Below are 17,626 nucleotides of genomic sequence, written 5' to 3' on the forward strand. Positions count from 1 at the left end.
TGGACAGAAGGAATCATTAGGACATGATGTTAGTGGATTGAATGGTAATTGACATAATTAATATAATGTTAATTATGATAAAAGGGTCAGAACCTTTCCAGCAGTAAAGGACAAAACAGCAGTCTAACCTGGCTTAGGCCAATAAGGAATTTATTGGTTAATTTAACTGAAAAATCCAGGGTTATGGTGGGACTTAGGTGATGGCACCAGAATCTAGTTTCTCTCTCTGCAGCTCTTGGCAACTCTTTGTCAGCGTGGATTCCATTCTCAGAAACACTCTGTCCGTGTGGCAGCAAGTTGGGCCACTGCAATGCCAGCATCTCATTTTCCCAGGTTCAAAGCTGGCATGGTGGAGGGACTAGTCTGGTGCCTGGTTTGTGAGTGTGCTGCTTGGGGTGGAAAAGGGGAAGCAGGGAAGGGTGGGTTGAGGGGACGGGCTTATAATTTGGAATAATTGTAACATATTCCCTGCCCCCCAGCTGATATTCCTTCAAACAACTAGAAATTCATGTGTCACTTTAGAACTCAGGAGTGGGCAGAGTCCGTCAACCCAGGCTGTATCCATCTGGATTAGGTTTGGCTGTGGGTGACAGGAAACCTCAAATTATAATTGTTTAAACCAGATAGAAGTTTATTTCTCTCTCTCATGAACAAAGTTTAGAAGTAAACAATCCAGGGGTGGCATGTAATCGCGGACCCAGTTCTGGATTTGTTTCTCTCCAGCCTCATTGTGTGACTTCTGCCTCCTGGTCCAAGATGGCTGCCTGAGTTCCACCTCTCAGGTGCACATTCCATTCAGCAGGAGGAGGGAGGGTGAGGAATATCATGGCTCTTTCTTTAATGACACCTCCCAAAAGTGGTTGCATATACCACTTCTGTTTACATGCCATTGGCCAGAATTTAGTCACATGGCCACACCTGGTTGTAAGGGAGGAGGTGACATATATTCTCATTAGCCTCACGGTCAGCTAAAAATCAAGGTTTCTATTGCCAAGGTAAAAGGGAAAACTGGTACTGGGGGACGATTGGCAATTTCTGTCACATTTGCCTTTGTGTAAAGACAGCAAATAATCTGCCCTCTTACTCTGATTGACTAGCAATGGCAGCCTGAAAAGCCGTGTTGGAAGAATTTTGAAGTTTTACAGTGAAAAAATGATATGCTGGATTGGCATTGTCTGAAATGCTTGAGGAGAGTGAAGTGGAATTTCAGATGCTATATTTACTACCCTTTGCTCCAGTGGTTCTCAACTCTGGGTGAGACTTGGACATTGGTGTTTTTTGAAAAAAACCTTTTTATTGTGGAAAATTTCAAACATATATGAAAGTAGAGAGAATAATATAATGAACCTTCATCTTCACACTCTCCAGCCCAATAGTTATCAACTCATGGCCAATGTTGTCGCATTTGTTCCTCTACCCAATTTCCCCCACCCCTGTATTATTTTGAAGTGTATCAGTCATATGAGTTTATCTGTAAATATTTCACTATGTAGCTCTAAAAGGCAGGGACTCCCATCCCACTTTTAAACATAAATGTAATACCATCATCATGCCCTGAAAAACCAACAAAAATTCCTTAGTATCAGCAAAGGATGATACTAATCATTGTTCCTAGCTCCCCACGGCACTGGTAGTGTTTTAAAATTCAGAAAAAGAAAAAAAATATATATATATATTGGGGCGGGATAAAATATATAGTATATATATTTTGGGTTCAGTCACTGTCTTACTCAGTAATATCAAACTCTTTATATATGAAGCAGCCCAGGGGGCCCAAGGAATGAGAGTTTTGATAGAGGGAGAATCCCTGGCTGACTCAGGTGAGCTAATCCTGCACTTCCCACTACTTCCCTCTGTGTAGTGCCACCTGTGTGACAAGACCTTCATGAACGCCACCTTTCTCCGGGGCCACATCCAGCGCAGACATATGGGCGTGGTGGAAGGTGGTGAGTCCAGGTGGCCCTCCTGGGACTGTGCAAGGGCCTGGGCTTGTGTTCAGTGGGTGAGGGGCATGTACACCACCAAAGCTGCCCTCAGAACCTCATCATCCAGTTGAGGATGGGGGGATCCCACATGGGGCGGGGAGGGTTTCTGACCACGTGTTTAGAGAAAAAGGGCTGGGAGTCAGACAGGTAGGTTCCAGTCTTAGCTTTGTCCCCTTCTGTTATGTGACCATGGTCAATGTTTCCTCCTCTGTGTCCTTCACTATGAATGGGGCAGTCAGACAGAGTGACTTTGGGGCTTCCCTGGTGGCGCAGTGGTTGAGAGTCCGCCTGCCGATGCAGGGGACACGTGTTCGTGCCCCGGTCCAGGAAGATCCCACATGCTGCGGAGCGGCTGGGCCCGTGAGCCATGGCCACTGAGCCTGCGCGTCCGGAGCCTGTGCTCCGCAACGGGAGAGGCCACAACAGTGAGAGGCCCGTGTACCGCAAAAACAAAAAACAAACAAACAAACAAACAAAAGACAGAGTGACTTTGAAGGGCCCTTACCTCCCAGCCTTCTGGAATTTGCTGTTCTCTGGTGCTGACTATGAATAAGCTTAACTGGGCTTAATGAGCAGTCAGACCAATTCTTTGACTTTTTTAATGTCATGAGCTTATTATGACTTAATCACTGTAATTTTACTGTTTCAAATTCTAAAATGAGTAGCAAGGCTGTATGTTTTTCCCATTAAGAAGTTTGCATACTTTATATCTGTTTTTTGAGGTTCAATAAGAAGTAGCTGTTAAAACGTAAAATAAATATAGATATGAAAATATAATGTGATAAAATGTAATATAAATTAAATATAAAAATCCCATTGAATAAAATATTTTTCCCTTTATTTTAATTTCTTTTTCAAAGAACAGAGTTTTAAAACAGCACAATTCACCTAGTTACTATGCATTTATTATATATCTAATTCTTCTTGGTTCTGCATTAGAGGCTGCTAAAGAAAAACAGATTTTCCACTTATTAAATATTTTTTTCTGATAAAGATATATATCTTTGGAGAGGTATTTATACACATATTCATAGTAGCTAAGAGCTAAGATGTAGAAGAACCCAAATGTCCATTGACAGATGAATGGATAAGCAATGTGTGGTATATAGATACAAAGAAATACTATTCAGCCTTAAAAAGAAAGGTAATTCTGCAATATGCTACAACAGGGTATTATGCTAAGTGAGCTAAGCCAGTCACAGAAGGACAAATACTATATGATTTTACTTAAATGAGGTACCTAGAATAGTCAAATTCATAGAAACAGAAAGTAGAATTGTGGTTGCCAGGGGCTAGAGGAAGGGGGAATGGGGAGTTAGCATTTAGTGAGAATAGAGTCTCTGTTTTACAAGATGAAAAGCATTCTGAAGATGGATGGTGGTGATGTTTGCACAACATTATGAATGTATGTAATACCACCGAACTATACATTTAAGAATGGCTAAGGCGGTAAATTTTGTGTTATGTATATTTCATCACAATAAAGAAATTGGAAAAAATATCCTTTGATCTAGAAAATTTAAATACAGAAAGGTAGAAAAGAGAAAATGAAAACTGTGGACAACATCACCTGCAGTTAATATGTTGGTATGTTCGCAGTCATTATTTTTCTTTATACAAATATAGTCATATAGGATGCAGTTTTGACACTGCTTATTTTCAATTAAGAATATATCACCTTTTCCAAAGTCAGTAAATCATCTTTGAAAACATGATTTTTAATGGCTGAATAGTATTTCATCATGTGGCGATCATAATATATTTCACAGTTAAATTATTTCTCAATTTATATGGGCGACTAAAAAACTTTCCTATTATAAATCACATGATGGTAACATTCTTGTACATAAATCGTTGTGCGTATTCCTTGTTATTTCCTTAATGTAAAGTGCTGTAAGGAGAGGAAAAATATGTTCTTAAGGCAACTTTTGCTACATTAATGTTCATTAATTTATTGTCAGGCAGCTGGCTTCTCAGATAACCCAGCCCTCCCATTCCAGACTCCCCTCAGATCACTTAATTAACCCAAATTAATTTGCACTGCATCTAAAAGTTGCTTGTTTCTAAAAAGTCCCATCTGAGAAAAGCCATATATTTCTTTTCAAAGTAAAGCTTAAAGTTTCAGTAACAGTACCATCTAATAGTCTCTAAATGTACTTTAAAAAGTAACAAATGTTGGGCTTCCCTGGTGGCGCAGTGGTTGAGAATCTGCCTGCTAATGCAGGGGACATGGGTTCGAGCCCTGGTCTGGGAGAATCCCCCGTGCTGCAGAGCAACTAGGCCCGTGAGCCACAACTACTGAGCCTGCGCGTCTGGAGCCTGTGCTCCGCAACGAGAGAGGCCACGATAGTGAGAGGCCCGCGCACCGCGATGAAGAGCGGCCCCTGCTTGCCACAACTAGAGAAAGCCCTGGCACACAGCCAAAAAGAAATAAATTAATTAAAAAAAAAAGTAACAAATGTTCAAGAACAATTGGTATCTTTTTCATTAACTCAGTTTATCATCATGTGATTTAGTTAGAATATTCTTCTGTAATTCAAGGTTTCTTCATAATGCATGCTGCCTTTTTTCCACTGGAAATTTAAAACTGCACAGTTAAACTACACTATATTCCTGAAAAGAGTGAACGTAAAACTACAATTATTATCACTATTTTAAGTTCCCCTCTGATTGCTGTCAGGATACATAGATATGTTCTTTGTATTAATAATCACTGTGTACACACTATTTGGTATTCTGCTTCTGTTACTCTGCTGAGTTTGCATTCACGTTACCATGTGTTAGTACTGTCAAAATAGTTATTTTAAATGACAGCAGTAGTTCACATGGATTGAGCTGTCCTGCCAGGCACTACGCTAAGCCCTTTACATTATCACATTTCGTCCTCACAATAACTCTCTGGGTTAGGTGCTATTACTATGTCCATTTTCCAGTTTGGAGAAACAGAGGGTCAGGGAGGTTCTGTCATTTGCCCAAAGTCAGTGTACAGTGTAAGTGGCAAAGCTGAACTCAGACTGAGGTGTGACGGTATACATTCCACTTTCTTTGACTTACGCCGTCACCCTCTCTTCGAGTGGACCCCACAGGAAAGCAGAAGAAGCAGGAGCAGCCAGTGGAGGAGGTGTTGGAAGAGCTGTGGGCCAAGCTGAAGTGGACCCAAGGGGAGCTGGAAGCGCAGAGGGCAGCGGAGAGGCAGCGGCAGCTTCAGGTGGGTGTGGAGAGGAAACGGCAGGGGCTTGGTCACGGACTAGCTGAGAGACCCATGATGCACTTGCATCCCACAGGGCCAAAATTCTGGCTGTTTCATAGAGCAGGAGACAGAGCTATGATGGCGTCTTCCTGGATGTGCTAAATGATTTTAGGTAGTTTGGCAAGGAAAATTCAATTACTTGGTCAGACCTGTATGGCCAAAAGAGAACTGCAGCTTTTTGCATTAGCACCTTCTGAGAGCATTTGAACCTGAATTTTAACTTCTTACAATATAATGTTAGCTTTTTGAGGACAAAGACTGGATAAGCTCCCAAAGGCAGCCCAGAGGAGGTACTCAGTATTTGTAGACGAAAATGCATAAACTTGCCTCACTCCTTCCGGCATTTATTCATTCATCACTCCTTCCCTCAGCGTGCATTTACTGAGCACCAACTATGCCAGGCATTGTGAGGAATATAAAGAGAGAAAAGACATGATCCCCATCCTCAAGGGCCTTTACGGTTCAGATAAGACTAATCCCATTCCCTGTCCCAGCAGTGGGGACCGGGGGATGAATGTTCTTTGGGTCTCCATAGTGGCTTGCACGGACAAGGAGCCCTAGCAGTTTCTCGGTAAATATTTGTCATAATGTGGAATTAATGATTCTCTTGTTCTTGCTTTTCTTTGTAGGAAGCAGAGATCACTCGCCAGAGGGAAGCAGAAGCTAAGAAAGAATTTGATGAATGGAAAGAAAAAGAGCGGGCCAAGCTATATGGGGAAATAGACAAGCTCAAAAAATTATTTTGGGATGAATTTAAAAGTGTTGCCAACCAGAACTCTACGCTAGAAGAGGTACCCAACCTAAAAGGCTTCTCAGAGTTCTTTAGTTGAAAACCTGTTTATTTGTTCTCAAAATTCATTTCTTTGTTTGTACTAGTTCTCTGTCATCTGCCATTGGGGGTGGGTAATACACTGTGAGGCCAGATACTAGAGGCCAGTGTCCAGGATTGAATCCCTGCTCCATCACATACTGGCTGTGTGATCTTAGGCTAGTTACCTAACCTTCCTCTGCCTCAGTTTATTTTCTGTAGGATAGGTTTCTGAAAGGGTTAAATTAACACATAGACAGCACTTAACATTATCTGGCATATAGTAAGAGCTCCTGAGATATTATCCTTATTTTCTCAAAGGGCTTTCATCACTGGACAAGAAATGAGGCAAAATGTAAATGAATGCATTTTTCTTCTAACAAGTACTTGCTGAGCCCTGGCTACAGGCCAGGCTCTCCGTTGGGGTCTGTGGGGGTCACACATAATAGCTAACATTTACTGAAACTTTTCTAGCCCCTGTGCAGAGTACTTTATATACACTAACTTTTAATCCTCATAACAACCAAACAACTATAACATTCTAAAGGTAGGTGTGTCATTAGTTTATTAATTTCTTTTTGGAAGTTCTTTTTTTAGGGAATTCCCTGGCAGTCCAGTGGTTAGGGCTCTGCGCTTTCACCGCAGGGATCCCTGGTCAGGGAACGAAGATCCCACGTGCTGCACAGTATGGCCAAAAAGTAAAAAAAAAAAAGCTATTATCATTCCTCCTTTACAGGCCAAGACACTGAGGTCGCATAACTTGCCTAAGGTCACACAGCTGTTAAGAGGTAGCGCTGGGATTTGAACCCAGCTCCTTAAACTTCAAAGCCCCTGCTCTTCTACTGGATATATTATTAAGTTTATTCAAGAAAACCTTATTAAAGTTATCCGTGGACTGTATCTTCCCATATAAACCTGTATAACTAAAACCGTATCAGGGATAATGTTTGAGGAGAAGTATTTTCAGGATGCATTTAGCTCTTATTGGTCCACTGAACATCAAGGAGAATCTTTTCTTGATTTGAAAATGAATTGTGTAATAGTGTTTCTCATGATCATCGCATGCTTTGCCTAAAGAAACACCTAGACAACTTCTCTAGAAGGGGATTGTCGTAGGATATGCGTGGAGCCTTGGTTGTCTCAATCTGAGACGGAAAGCCAAGGATGGAGGGCGGTGGGAGTGCAATGCGAGCTCTGCGTGTGTGTGTGTGTGTGTGTGTGTGTGTGTGTATCGATAGTGACCCAAGTCCTCCCATTCCTAAATGTTCCCCCAGGGTGGACAGGGATAATCTGTGGAGGACAAGATGCTGCCCCACCATGTGGATGTCACACTCCTAACCCCCAGCTCCACACCCATCATCTCTGAGCTCATCTGAAACTCCCTGACTCTCATGCTTCCCCTGATGTGGTACTCTTTGACTAGACACATTAGATACCTAGGTATTGATTTGAATTTATTGTTCATAAACCGTGTCCTCAAAAATCAAAAGGTTACTTTTGGTTAGGAAATTCTGGGTTGTGGTAAATGAGGACATAATTCTTACTACCATCCATGGTTTCCTTTTAACTTGGATCACACTGTCCTAAACTGGAACATCCTTTTTTTTTTTTTTTTTTTTTTTTTTGCCTTTCCCCTATAGGATGGCTTCTGTTGTATTTTTGTGTGTCTCCCCCGCCCATCTCCTCTCACCTGACATTTTATTATTTCACTTTTATTAAAGTATAGGAACCAAACTGGATACGAGATTCTCAGTGTAGTTGGATAATTATCTTGTTGATTTATTTTTTAAAAATTCTGGGGGATGGGGAAAGAGATAAGATTCCATTTAGAGTGATTGTGAAAAACACTGTAAGTCCACTTTACCCCAGTTGAAAGGAAAACACCACGAACGTTTGTGATGCCAAGAAAGCCAGCTCTCTGGTGTGTCATAAGCAGCAGTGTGAAGACAGAAGTGACACATCAGGGGCCAAAAGTTGTGCATACATCTGATCAAGCATTTGACTCTACAGAAATATTCAAGGGGTTTAGAAATGGTTAACACTTGGACCCAATATTGCTTTAGCAGGAACTGAGAAGAGTTAAAGATTAGCAAGAGTGAGAAGTTAAACTCAGGGACTTAACTGTTCTCTAAAGCTTGAATAGGGCTTATGAGTTTGATATGGTAATAGAGATGGAGATAATTGCTTTTGTCACTGCAGTAGTGTTATATTTAAAAATACAACCATAGGCGGGTGGAAGGGCACCTTGTCTTTGATCCACTTTTCCATGCCTTTTCCTTCACACCATACACTATTAGCTTGGGGAGCACTAGGCGCTGGTGACATGACTCCAAGTTGTGAAAAGCCAGGCCTTCTTGGTGACAACCAGGATTTTTCTTTGTGGGAAGAGGGCCAGGAGTCCTCAGGGAGTGGTCTGGAGTGCCTGAGACCCTCCTCAAAGCTCCGATAGTCTGATTCTCTTCAGCCTATTCGAGACTGAGGAAGAAATGGGAAAGCCGTCAGGCAAGTTCCGGGTTTGAAGTCCAGCAGAATTTCAGCGCGATGGAAATGACACTCTTGAATCCTGTTCTTCCATGGGAATTTGCTTCTCCTGCGCAAGGGCTGAGCTCTCAGGAGAGCACTAGTGAAGGGGAGTGTGAACTTGTGTGAATGTTTGCAGGCATGCAGATACCTAGTGAGTTCAGGTTGGGGCTTTGTGGTTGGGGTTAGATGTGCCCTTCTGACACTGCTCCGGGTATAAAAGACAACATCATGATTAGATATTCATCTGAATGAAACTGCACCCTGATCTTTTCAGAAACTGCAGGCACTGCAGTCCCACAAGGTGATGAAGTCCAACCTCGGGTCCCTGCAGGATGAGGAGCCCGAGGAACGACTCAGCCAGGCTCAGGAGCTCCGGGGCCTGAAGGAGAAGATGGAGATTCAGGTGAGCCGATGCCCCATGCCTTTCTTCCCAGAGCCAGGCGAGAACCATGCTGTCTTCCAACAGAGTTTGTCGGTTTTGCTCTGTGGTTTAAGGGAAGTTGAAAGACATCAAAGTTCTGTATTTTCAGACCTTCTGCCAATTCATGAAAGCATAGAGTAGGGTTCTTAGGATTCTCAGGTGAGGCTGGTGACGTAAATGTGTGCAATGTCAGATTTGCCTGGGAGTTTTTTCAAAATACATTCAGCCGTGTATCTTACTGGACACCCTTGCCCTCATTTTGATTCCAACGCAGTTGAAATCAATTCTTAGAAAGTGTGACAGTCTTCTGGCTTTAAAGATATTTGGCATGGGTCTAATGGTGTGATGTTAAATACTTAACAACCGGTTGTCTGGAACTAAAAAAGCTTTGATTTGTAGCATTTGCCATTTTCTGTGATGTAAATATTCCCACCATGGCTGATTTCATGCTGCTAATGTGAGGTCACTGGATATGGAACTGGGAAGACTTATGCACGATCTGCTGTCATGGGCTGGGAGGGGTTGGCCTGGCCTCCACTGGATGAACCTTACATCAGTCCAGTTACATATGGTCTGTATCACTGGTAGTTCCATAGCAAGGAAGGGCAGTTGGCACAGTCATTCAATCATGTCCTGCTTCTGCTCTCCAAGACTGTTAAGAAAGAGCTTAACATTTAACTAGCAGAGGTGAAGCGTTTCCACTGCTTGATGTTTCAAGTTTCACATTTAAAAAAGCCGTTCTTTTTCTATGAACTCTTTCACATCCTTTGCCTATTTTTTCTGTTGATATCCTTACCAATTTGTGAGTTTGTATAACGTATGGAAATTAACCAACCCTTTGTTGCTCTTGTTGTGGCTATTTTCCCCTGTTTCCTAGTCATCCTTAAACTTTGTTTATCATGGTCTTGACCATACAAAATTAATAATGTTTATGTGGTCAAAATGATCAGATTATCAGTCTTTTGTTTATGCCCCCTCTGAGATTTAAAAAGAAAATAATCATGGGAATTCCCTGGCTGTACAGTGATTAGGACCCCATGCTTCCACTGGCAGGGTCCTGGGTTCGATCCCTAGTCAGGCAACTAGGTAAGATCCCACAAGCTGCGCAGTGTGGCCAAAAAGAGAAAAAGAAAATATTCCTGTGTTTTCTTTTTGTTAGTTTGTTTGCTCATTCATTCATCCATTCATTCATTCATACATGTCACTTTATTGAGGTACGATTCACATGTAAAAAGCTGTGCATATTTAATGTATATAACTCATTGAATCTGGGGGTAAGTGTAGCTATATTTTGGCTATTGTGAATACTGCTGCAATGAACGTGGGAGTGTGAGTATTTCTTTGAGATCCTGATTTCAATTCCTTTGAATCAAAATCAAGAAGTGGGATTGCTGGATTATATGGTAGTTCTGTTTTTAATTTTTTTAATAAGAGGAAAACAAACAAGTTTATTAACATGTATACCTCATGGATACACCCCTGGGAAAATGAGTAACTCTCTTGGTCTTTAATTTTTTTGAGGAGCCTCCATACTGTTTTTCCATAATGACTACCAGTTTACATTTCCACCAACAGTGTAAAATGTTTCCTTCTCTCCACATCCTTGCCAACACTTGTTATCTTTTGTTACTTTTAAAAATAGTAGCCATTCTGACAGGTATGAGGTGATAATCTCATTGTAGTTTGATTTGCATTTTTCTGCTGAATAATGATGTTGAGCACATTTTCATATACCTGTTGACTATTTGTAGGTCTTCTTTGGAGAAATGTCTATTCAATTCCTTTGTCCATTTTTAATTGGATTGGTTTTTACTGTTGAGTTATATGAGTTCCTTGTATTTTGGATATTAACTCCTTATGAGATACATGGTTTGCAAATATTTTCTTCCATTTCATAGGTCATCTTTTCATCAGTTGATGGTTTCCTTTGCTGTAAAGAAACTTTAGTTTGATGTAGTCCCATTTGTTTATTTTTGCTTTTGTTGCCTGTGCTTTTGGTATCACATCCAAAAATCATTGACAAGATCAATGTCCCTGTTTTCTTCTAGGATTTTTAGGGTTTCAGGTCTTACATTTAAGTCTTTAATCCATTTTGAGTTGGCTTTTGTGTATGGTGTAAGATATTGGTCCAATTTCATTCTTTTGCATGTGGATATCCATTTTCCCCAACACCATTTACTGAAGAGACTATTCTTTTCCTATTTTGTATTCTGGGTGCCCTTGTTGAAGATTTGTTGACCGTGCATATGTGGGTTTAATTTTGGATTTCGTATTCTGTTCCATTGGTCTGTGTGTCTGTTTTTATGCCAGTACCATACTGTTTTAATTACTGTAGCTTTGTAATATAATTTGAAACCAGGAAGTGATGCCTCTAGTTTGTCTTCTTGCTAAAGATTGGTTTGGCTATTTGTGGTCTTTTGTGGTTCCACATGAATTTTAGGTTTTTTTTTTTTTTTTTTTGCGGTATGTGGGCCTCTCACTGTTGTGGCCTCTTCTGTTGCGGAGCACAGGCTCCGGACGTGCAGGCTCAACGGCCATGGCTCACGGGCCCAGCCGCTCCGTGGCATGTGGGATCCTCCCGGACCGGGGCACGAACCCGTGTCCCCTGCATCGGCAGGCAGACTCACAACCACTGCGCCACCAGGAAAGCCCTAGAATTTTTTTTTATTTCTGTGAAAAATAACATTAAAATTTTGATATGGATTGCTTTGAATATGTAAATTGTTTTGGGTAGTATGGGTATTTTAACAATATCCTTCCAATCCATGAGCATGGGATATCTTTTCGTTTATTTGTCTTCTACAATTTATTTCATTGACGTTTTATAGTTTTCACTGTATAGCTCTTTCACCTCCTTGGATAAATTTATTCCTATATTTAATTTATTTTGATGCTACTGTAAATGGGATAGTTTTCTTAATTTCTTTTTTGGATAGTTTGTTTTTAGTGTAGAGAAATACAACTGATTTTTGCATGCTGATTTTGTATCCTGCAACTTTACCAAATTTGTTTATCCTAACAGTTTTTTTTTTTTTTTGGTGGAGTCTTTAGGATTTTCCATTTGTAAGGTCATCAGTCATCTCGTCTGCAAACAGATCATTTTACTTCTTCCTTCCCAATTTGGATGCCTTTTATTTCTTTTTCTTGTCTCAGTGCTCTGGCTAGGACTTCCAGTACCATGTTGAGTAAGAATGGTGAGAGTGAACATTCTTGTCTTGTTTCTGATCTTGGAGGAAAAGTGTTCAGCTTTCACTGTTGAGTATGATGTTACCTCTGGGTTTGTCATATATATGGCCTTTATTATGTTGAGGTATATTCCTTCTATACACATTTTGATGAGAGTTTTTTTTTATCATAAAAGGATATTGAATTTTGTCAAATGCTTTTTCTACATCTATTGAAATGATCATATAATTTTATCCTTTATTTTGTTAATGTAGTGTATCACATGTATTGATTTGTGTATGTTGAACCATTCTTGTATCCTGGGGATGAATCCTACTTGATCAGGTTGTATGATCCTTTTAATGTGCTTGTATTTTGTTGAATATTTTTGCATCTATGTTCTTTAAGGATATTGGCCTATAATTTTTTTTTCTTGTAGTGTCCTTCTCTGGCATTTGACAAGGGTAATACTGGCCTCATAATTTCTTCCTCTTCAATTTTTGGGAAGAATTTGCATTAATTCTTTAAACATTTGGTAGAATTCACCAGTGAAGCCATCCAGTTCTGGGATTTTCTTTGTTGGGAGATTTTTGACCACTGATTCAATCTCCCTACTCATTATTGGTCTGTTCAGATTCTCTATTTTTTTATGATTCAGTCTTGGTTGGTTGTATGTTTCTAGGAACTTGTCTATTTTTTTCTAGGTTATCTAATTTATTGGTGTGTAACTGTTTATAGACATCTCTTGTAATCCTTTGCATTTCTGTGATAACAGTTGTAGTGTCTCCTCTTTTATTTCTGATTTTATATGTTTGAGACTTCTCTTTTTTTCTTAAATCTAGCCAAGGATTTGTCAATTTTGTTTATCTTTTCAAAAACTAACTCTTACTTTTGTTGATCTTGTCTATTGTTTTTCTATTCTCTATTTCATTTATGTCTGATCTACTCTTTATTACTTCCTGCCTTTTGCTAACTTTGGGTTTAGTTTATTCTTCTTTTTCTAGGTCCTTGGGGTATAAAGTTAGGTTATTTATTTGAGATCTTTCCTTTTTCTTAATGTAAAATTTTATGACTGTAAACTTCCCTCGTAGAACTGCTTTTGCTGCATCCCAGAAGTTTTGGTATGTTGTGTTTCCATTTTTGTTTGTCACAAGTTATTTTTTTTGTTTCTCTTTTGATTTCTTCTTTGTTCAGGAATGTGTTGTTTAATATCTACACATTTGTAAATTATCCTGTTTCTCTCCTATTATTGATTTCTAGTTTCATAGCATTGTGGTTGGAAAAGATTAACTTGATATGATTTCAAGCTTAAATTGGCAAGACTCGTTTTGTGGGCTAATGTGTGATCTGTCCTGGGGAATGTTCTTTGGGCATTTGAGGAGAATGTGTACTCTGCTACTTGGATGGGATGTTCTGTGTATGTCTGTTCAGTACACTTGGTCTATAGTGCTGTTCAAGTCCATGGTTTACTTATTGATTTTCTGTCTAGATGATATATCCATTGTTGAAAGTGGAGTATTGAGATCCCCTACTATTATTGTATTACTGTCTATTTCTCCCTTCAGTTCTGTTAATATTTGCTTTATATATTTAGGTGCTCCTATGTTGGGTGAGTATATAGTCATCCCTCAGTATCCATTCATAGGAGATTGGTTCCAGACCCGCTGTGGATACCAAAGTTCTCAGATACTCAAGTCCCTTATGTTTTGCACATCCTCCCATATACTCTACATCATCTATAGATTACTTCTAATTACTTATAATACCTAATACAATGTAAATTCTATGTAACTAGTTGTAAATATTGTAATACAATGTAAATGCTATGTAAATAGTTGCCAGCATGAGGCAAATTCAAGCTTTGCTTTTTGGAACTTTCTGGAACTTTTTTCCAAATATTTTCAATCCATGGTTGGTTAAATCCATGGATGTGGGATACACAGATGTGGAACCTGTGGATATAGAGGGCTGACTGTATATTTACAGTCGTTATATCCTCCTGATGAATTGATCCCTATATGTAGTGACCTTCTTTGTCTCTAGTAACAGTTTTTGACTTATTTTGTCTGATAAAAGTATAGGTATCCTGTTCTCTTTTGTTTACCATTTGCATGAAATGTCTTCTCTCATCCCTTCAGTTTCAGCCTATGTGTGTCCTTAAAGCTAACCTGAGTCTCTTGTACACAGCATATAGTTGGATCTTTTTTTAAAAATCCATTTACCCACTTTTGATCTTTTGGTTGGAGAATTTAATCCATTTAAATTTAAAGTAATCACTGTTAGGTAAGGATTTTCTATTGCCGTTTTGTTAATGGTTTTCAGACTGTTCTGTAGTTACTTTGTCCCTTTCTTTTTCTCTTGCTGTCTTCATTTGTGAGTTGATGATTTTTTTGTCACAGTATGCTTTGATTCCTTTCTCTTTCTCTTTTGTATATCTGCTACAGGTTTTTTCTTTGTGATTAGTATTAGATTATATAAAACATCTTATAATTACAGCACTCTGTTTTAAGCCAAAAACAACTTAACTTTGATTGCATACAAATAGTCTACACTTTTACTTTTCCTCCTCCACACCTTCCACTGTCCACAAGCTAGCTAGTAGGATCTAAAGCTGGTGTTGAGATCCGTGTGCCAGTACCAAAAACCGAGTCAGCCGTGCTGATTCCCTCAGTTCTGGGTGGGGTGAGGCAGAAGTGGGCCTCCTGGGCAGCATCCTTCAAGGCTGGGGCAGTTGGGTGCTCACTTGCTCTCACTTTACCCATGGGAGAGATTGTGGGCTGAGTGGGTCTCTCTTGGCACTGAGCTGTGCCAACCTGGGTGAGGGGTGACACAGGTGAGGTGAAAACTGTTCTTCTTCCCCTCTTCAGTGTGTCTATTCTTGGGTTTTTTTGCTTCACCGAGGTGCTGGGACCTCTCAGCTGGATTCCCAGGCTCCCATAAAGGTCTCATCTGTGGGTGTTTTGAGAGCTGGAACCTCCTGGTCCATCATCTTGCTGACGTCACTTACATGTTTTAAGTTGAAATCTTTGACCACCTAGAATTTATTCTCGTTTAAGATATGAAATAAGGATCCAAATTCATATTTTTTTTCAGGCAGTTAACTACTTGTTTGAACACCATTTGTCAATAATCCATCTTCCCCCAGACTAATATTCCATTTTTTCCCCATCTTTGTCTGGGTTTTCTACTACTTGTGTAGCTTTATAGTATATTTTAATATCTAGAGGGGCCCACTTGATAAGCATTTAATCTTTTCCAGAAAACAGAATGGAAGAGAAAAATGAAGGTATTGCAGGAAGAGCATGCAGCTCAGAAGAGAGAGGTAGGTCTCACTGGACCGTTTTGGGGAGCCTGGTTTCCCACGACCTCCTCTCATCCTGAAGCTCCCCATCCTTCAGCCCCGCCCCCCTTGAACTCATTGGCAGATAATTTTTTGCTGATACTGTTCCTGGCTGCTGACCCCCATCAATACACGGAGGGGTCAGCCGCCCAGAGAGCAACTTCCCTGGCAGGGAGCAGGGGCCTCTGGGCCTTCTCTTCTGAAACCAGCACATCCTTTCTCTGTGGTTTCCTCTGCAGTGACCCCGTAAGGTGCTCCAAGGAGGGTGGTACTGCACAACTCAGAGAGCTGCCTGGTCATTCTGTGTTTGGGCCCTCCTTTGAAACTCCAACCAGGAGAGACCCCAGTGGCTGTGGACCTCAGTGATAGTTCACGGGCAGCTCAAATGGAAGGGTTCAGACACTGAGACCAGTGGGCAGAGAGCAGCAGGCCTCAGGGCAGAGAAAACAGCTTCTCTAAAAATGTCCCTGACAAGGAGGCAAGTTGAGGAGGAAGCCGGTTAACAGGAGCCCCAGGTTCTGCTGCGGAAAGCTCAGAAGGTGAAGGTGCTTAGGTCTGAGTCTGGCGCAGGATGGATTCCCCCCGTTCCAGTAATTCCCATCTGATGGGTTTATCTTATGTGAAACCTTTAAAAATGGGAAATGCATTCAGGTTTGTTCCAAAAGCAGAAGAACTGTATTAAGGTACATGGAGTAAAGTCTTACTTCCGCTCCGTTTCCATCTCCCTGTCCCCGACACCCACCCCACAGGTGACCACTTTTATTGCTTTCTTGTATTCTTCTAGAGGTTCTTTATGCAAAAATAAACAGTGTCATTTTCTCTCTGCTCTTACATCAGAGGTTTTATTTAAAAATAAAGTGTCATTTTCTCTCTGCTCTTAGACCGCATTTCCTTCACCTTTTGTCTTCACCTAAAAACATCCATTTGATGATTTTCGAATGACCTCAACTTGACAGTCCTTCAGTGGGTGGCACACCTGATAGGGAGCCTTTTGCCCTGACCTTAGGGGCCTGCATTCAGTTCTCACTTCTCAGGCACCACTTGAAATGTTCTTAAATGGGAAGGAAGTCAGTCTTGTTAGAAAGCCACCTGCCCAGGTCTGGAGACACTCCACCTGCTTCAGGTGAAACCCCGACCAGCGTTTGCCTACAGGTGCAGGCCCTGCAGGCACTGGGCACTCAGAGGTCCCTGCAGACATGTGACTGACCGACCATCTTGTGCCACCAGCTGCAGGAGCAGAACGAGAGGCTCCAGGCCTCCCTGTCTCAGGATCAGAGGAAAGCAGCTATCCAGGCCCAGCGCCAGATCACTGCCCTTCGCGCCCAGCTCCAGGAACAAACCAGGCTCATCGCCTCCCAGGAGGAGATGGTAGGTGTGTCCCTCCTCTCAGCCAGGACCTGGAGCCCTAGGCCTCTTCCCTGCGAGGATTTCCTTAGATTCTTCTGGACTTATCGGCACTAGCCTCATTAGTCAGACTCTTTGAGGAGAGAGAAGAGTCCTCAGATTTGAGGGGCAGGAAGTGATGAGGGTGCTGAAGACGTGCCTGCTGTCCTGTGTTAGTGGGTTCACTGTACCACCAGAGACCTTGTGAGGGCCAGCACCTGGTTGATACTTTGCTTGTCCCTCCGTGGAAGCCTCACTGCTGCCCTTCAAGGTAGACATTACCTTCTCCCCATCTTCATTTGACAGCTGATGAAACAGGCAGGAGAAGTCAAGCGCCTCACTCGAGTCCACACGGGGCATGTTATAAGTGACAGGGGTGAGATTCAACCCTCGCCAGGCAGGTGGAATGCAAAGCGTGTGCCCCTTTCACCGTGTCCTCAGACATCATTTCTTAACTAATTCCTTTTTCATAAATTGCCTGCCTCTGATGAAGTTGTCAGATAAACTAGTGTGATGAAAAGGCGTCACTCACTAAGCACCCTCTCCTAGAACTGGCCCCTGTGACTCTTCATCTAATGCAGATCACTGTCTGCCCAGCGTGGGCTCAGCTCCTCCTTCTGAGCCCCAGGTCGGTGGAGACGAGTATCTGTCCCCAGCTGGGCCCTCCTGTGGCCTCAGGTCCTTTGCCATGGGTCCGATACCACCCTCCACACAGCTTCCCTGGGCTGAGCACCCACTGTCACTGTCTAAT

General features: G+C 41.4%; 1 protein-coding gene across 1 annotated transcript in view; it reads left to right on the forward strand.

The window, feature by feature from the left end:
- Positions 1-17,626, forward strand: part of DZIP1L (DAZ interacting zinc finger protein 1 like) — a 71,920-nt gene that overhangs the window by 13,146 nt on the left and 41,148 nt on the right. Inside the window, exons 3-8 of the mRNA XM_089911109.1 lie at positions 1,862-1,946; positions 5,072-5,193; positions 5,865-6,026; positions 8,841-8,969; positions 15,412-15,474; positions 16,720-16,860. Coding sequence (XP_089767235.1) covers positions 1,862-1,946; positions 5,072-5,193; positions 5,865-6,026; positions 8,841-8,969; positions 15,412-15,474; positions 16,720-16,860 — 702 coding nt within the window. The remainder of the gene's footprint in view (positions 1-1,861; positions 1,947-5,071; positions 5,194-5,864; positions 6,027-8,840; positions 8,970-15,411; positions 15,475-16,719; positions 16,861-17,626) is intronic.

Source organism: Delphinapterus leucas, chromosome 4 (assembly GCF_059928025.1).
Source record: "Delphinapterus leucas isolate spDelLeu-1000000601 "Yukka" chromosome 4, BTC_Dleu_Yukka2, whole genome shotgun sequence".
NCBI classification, from domain to species: domain Eukaryota; kingdom Metazoa; phylum Chordata; class Mammalia; order Artiodactyla; family Monodontidae; genus Delphinapterus; species Delphinapterus leucas.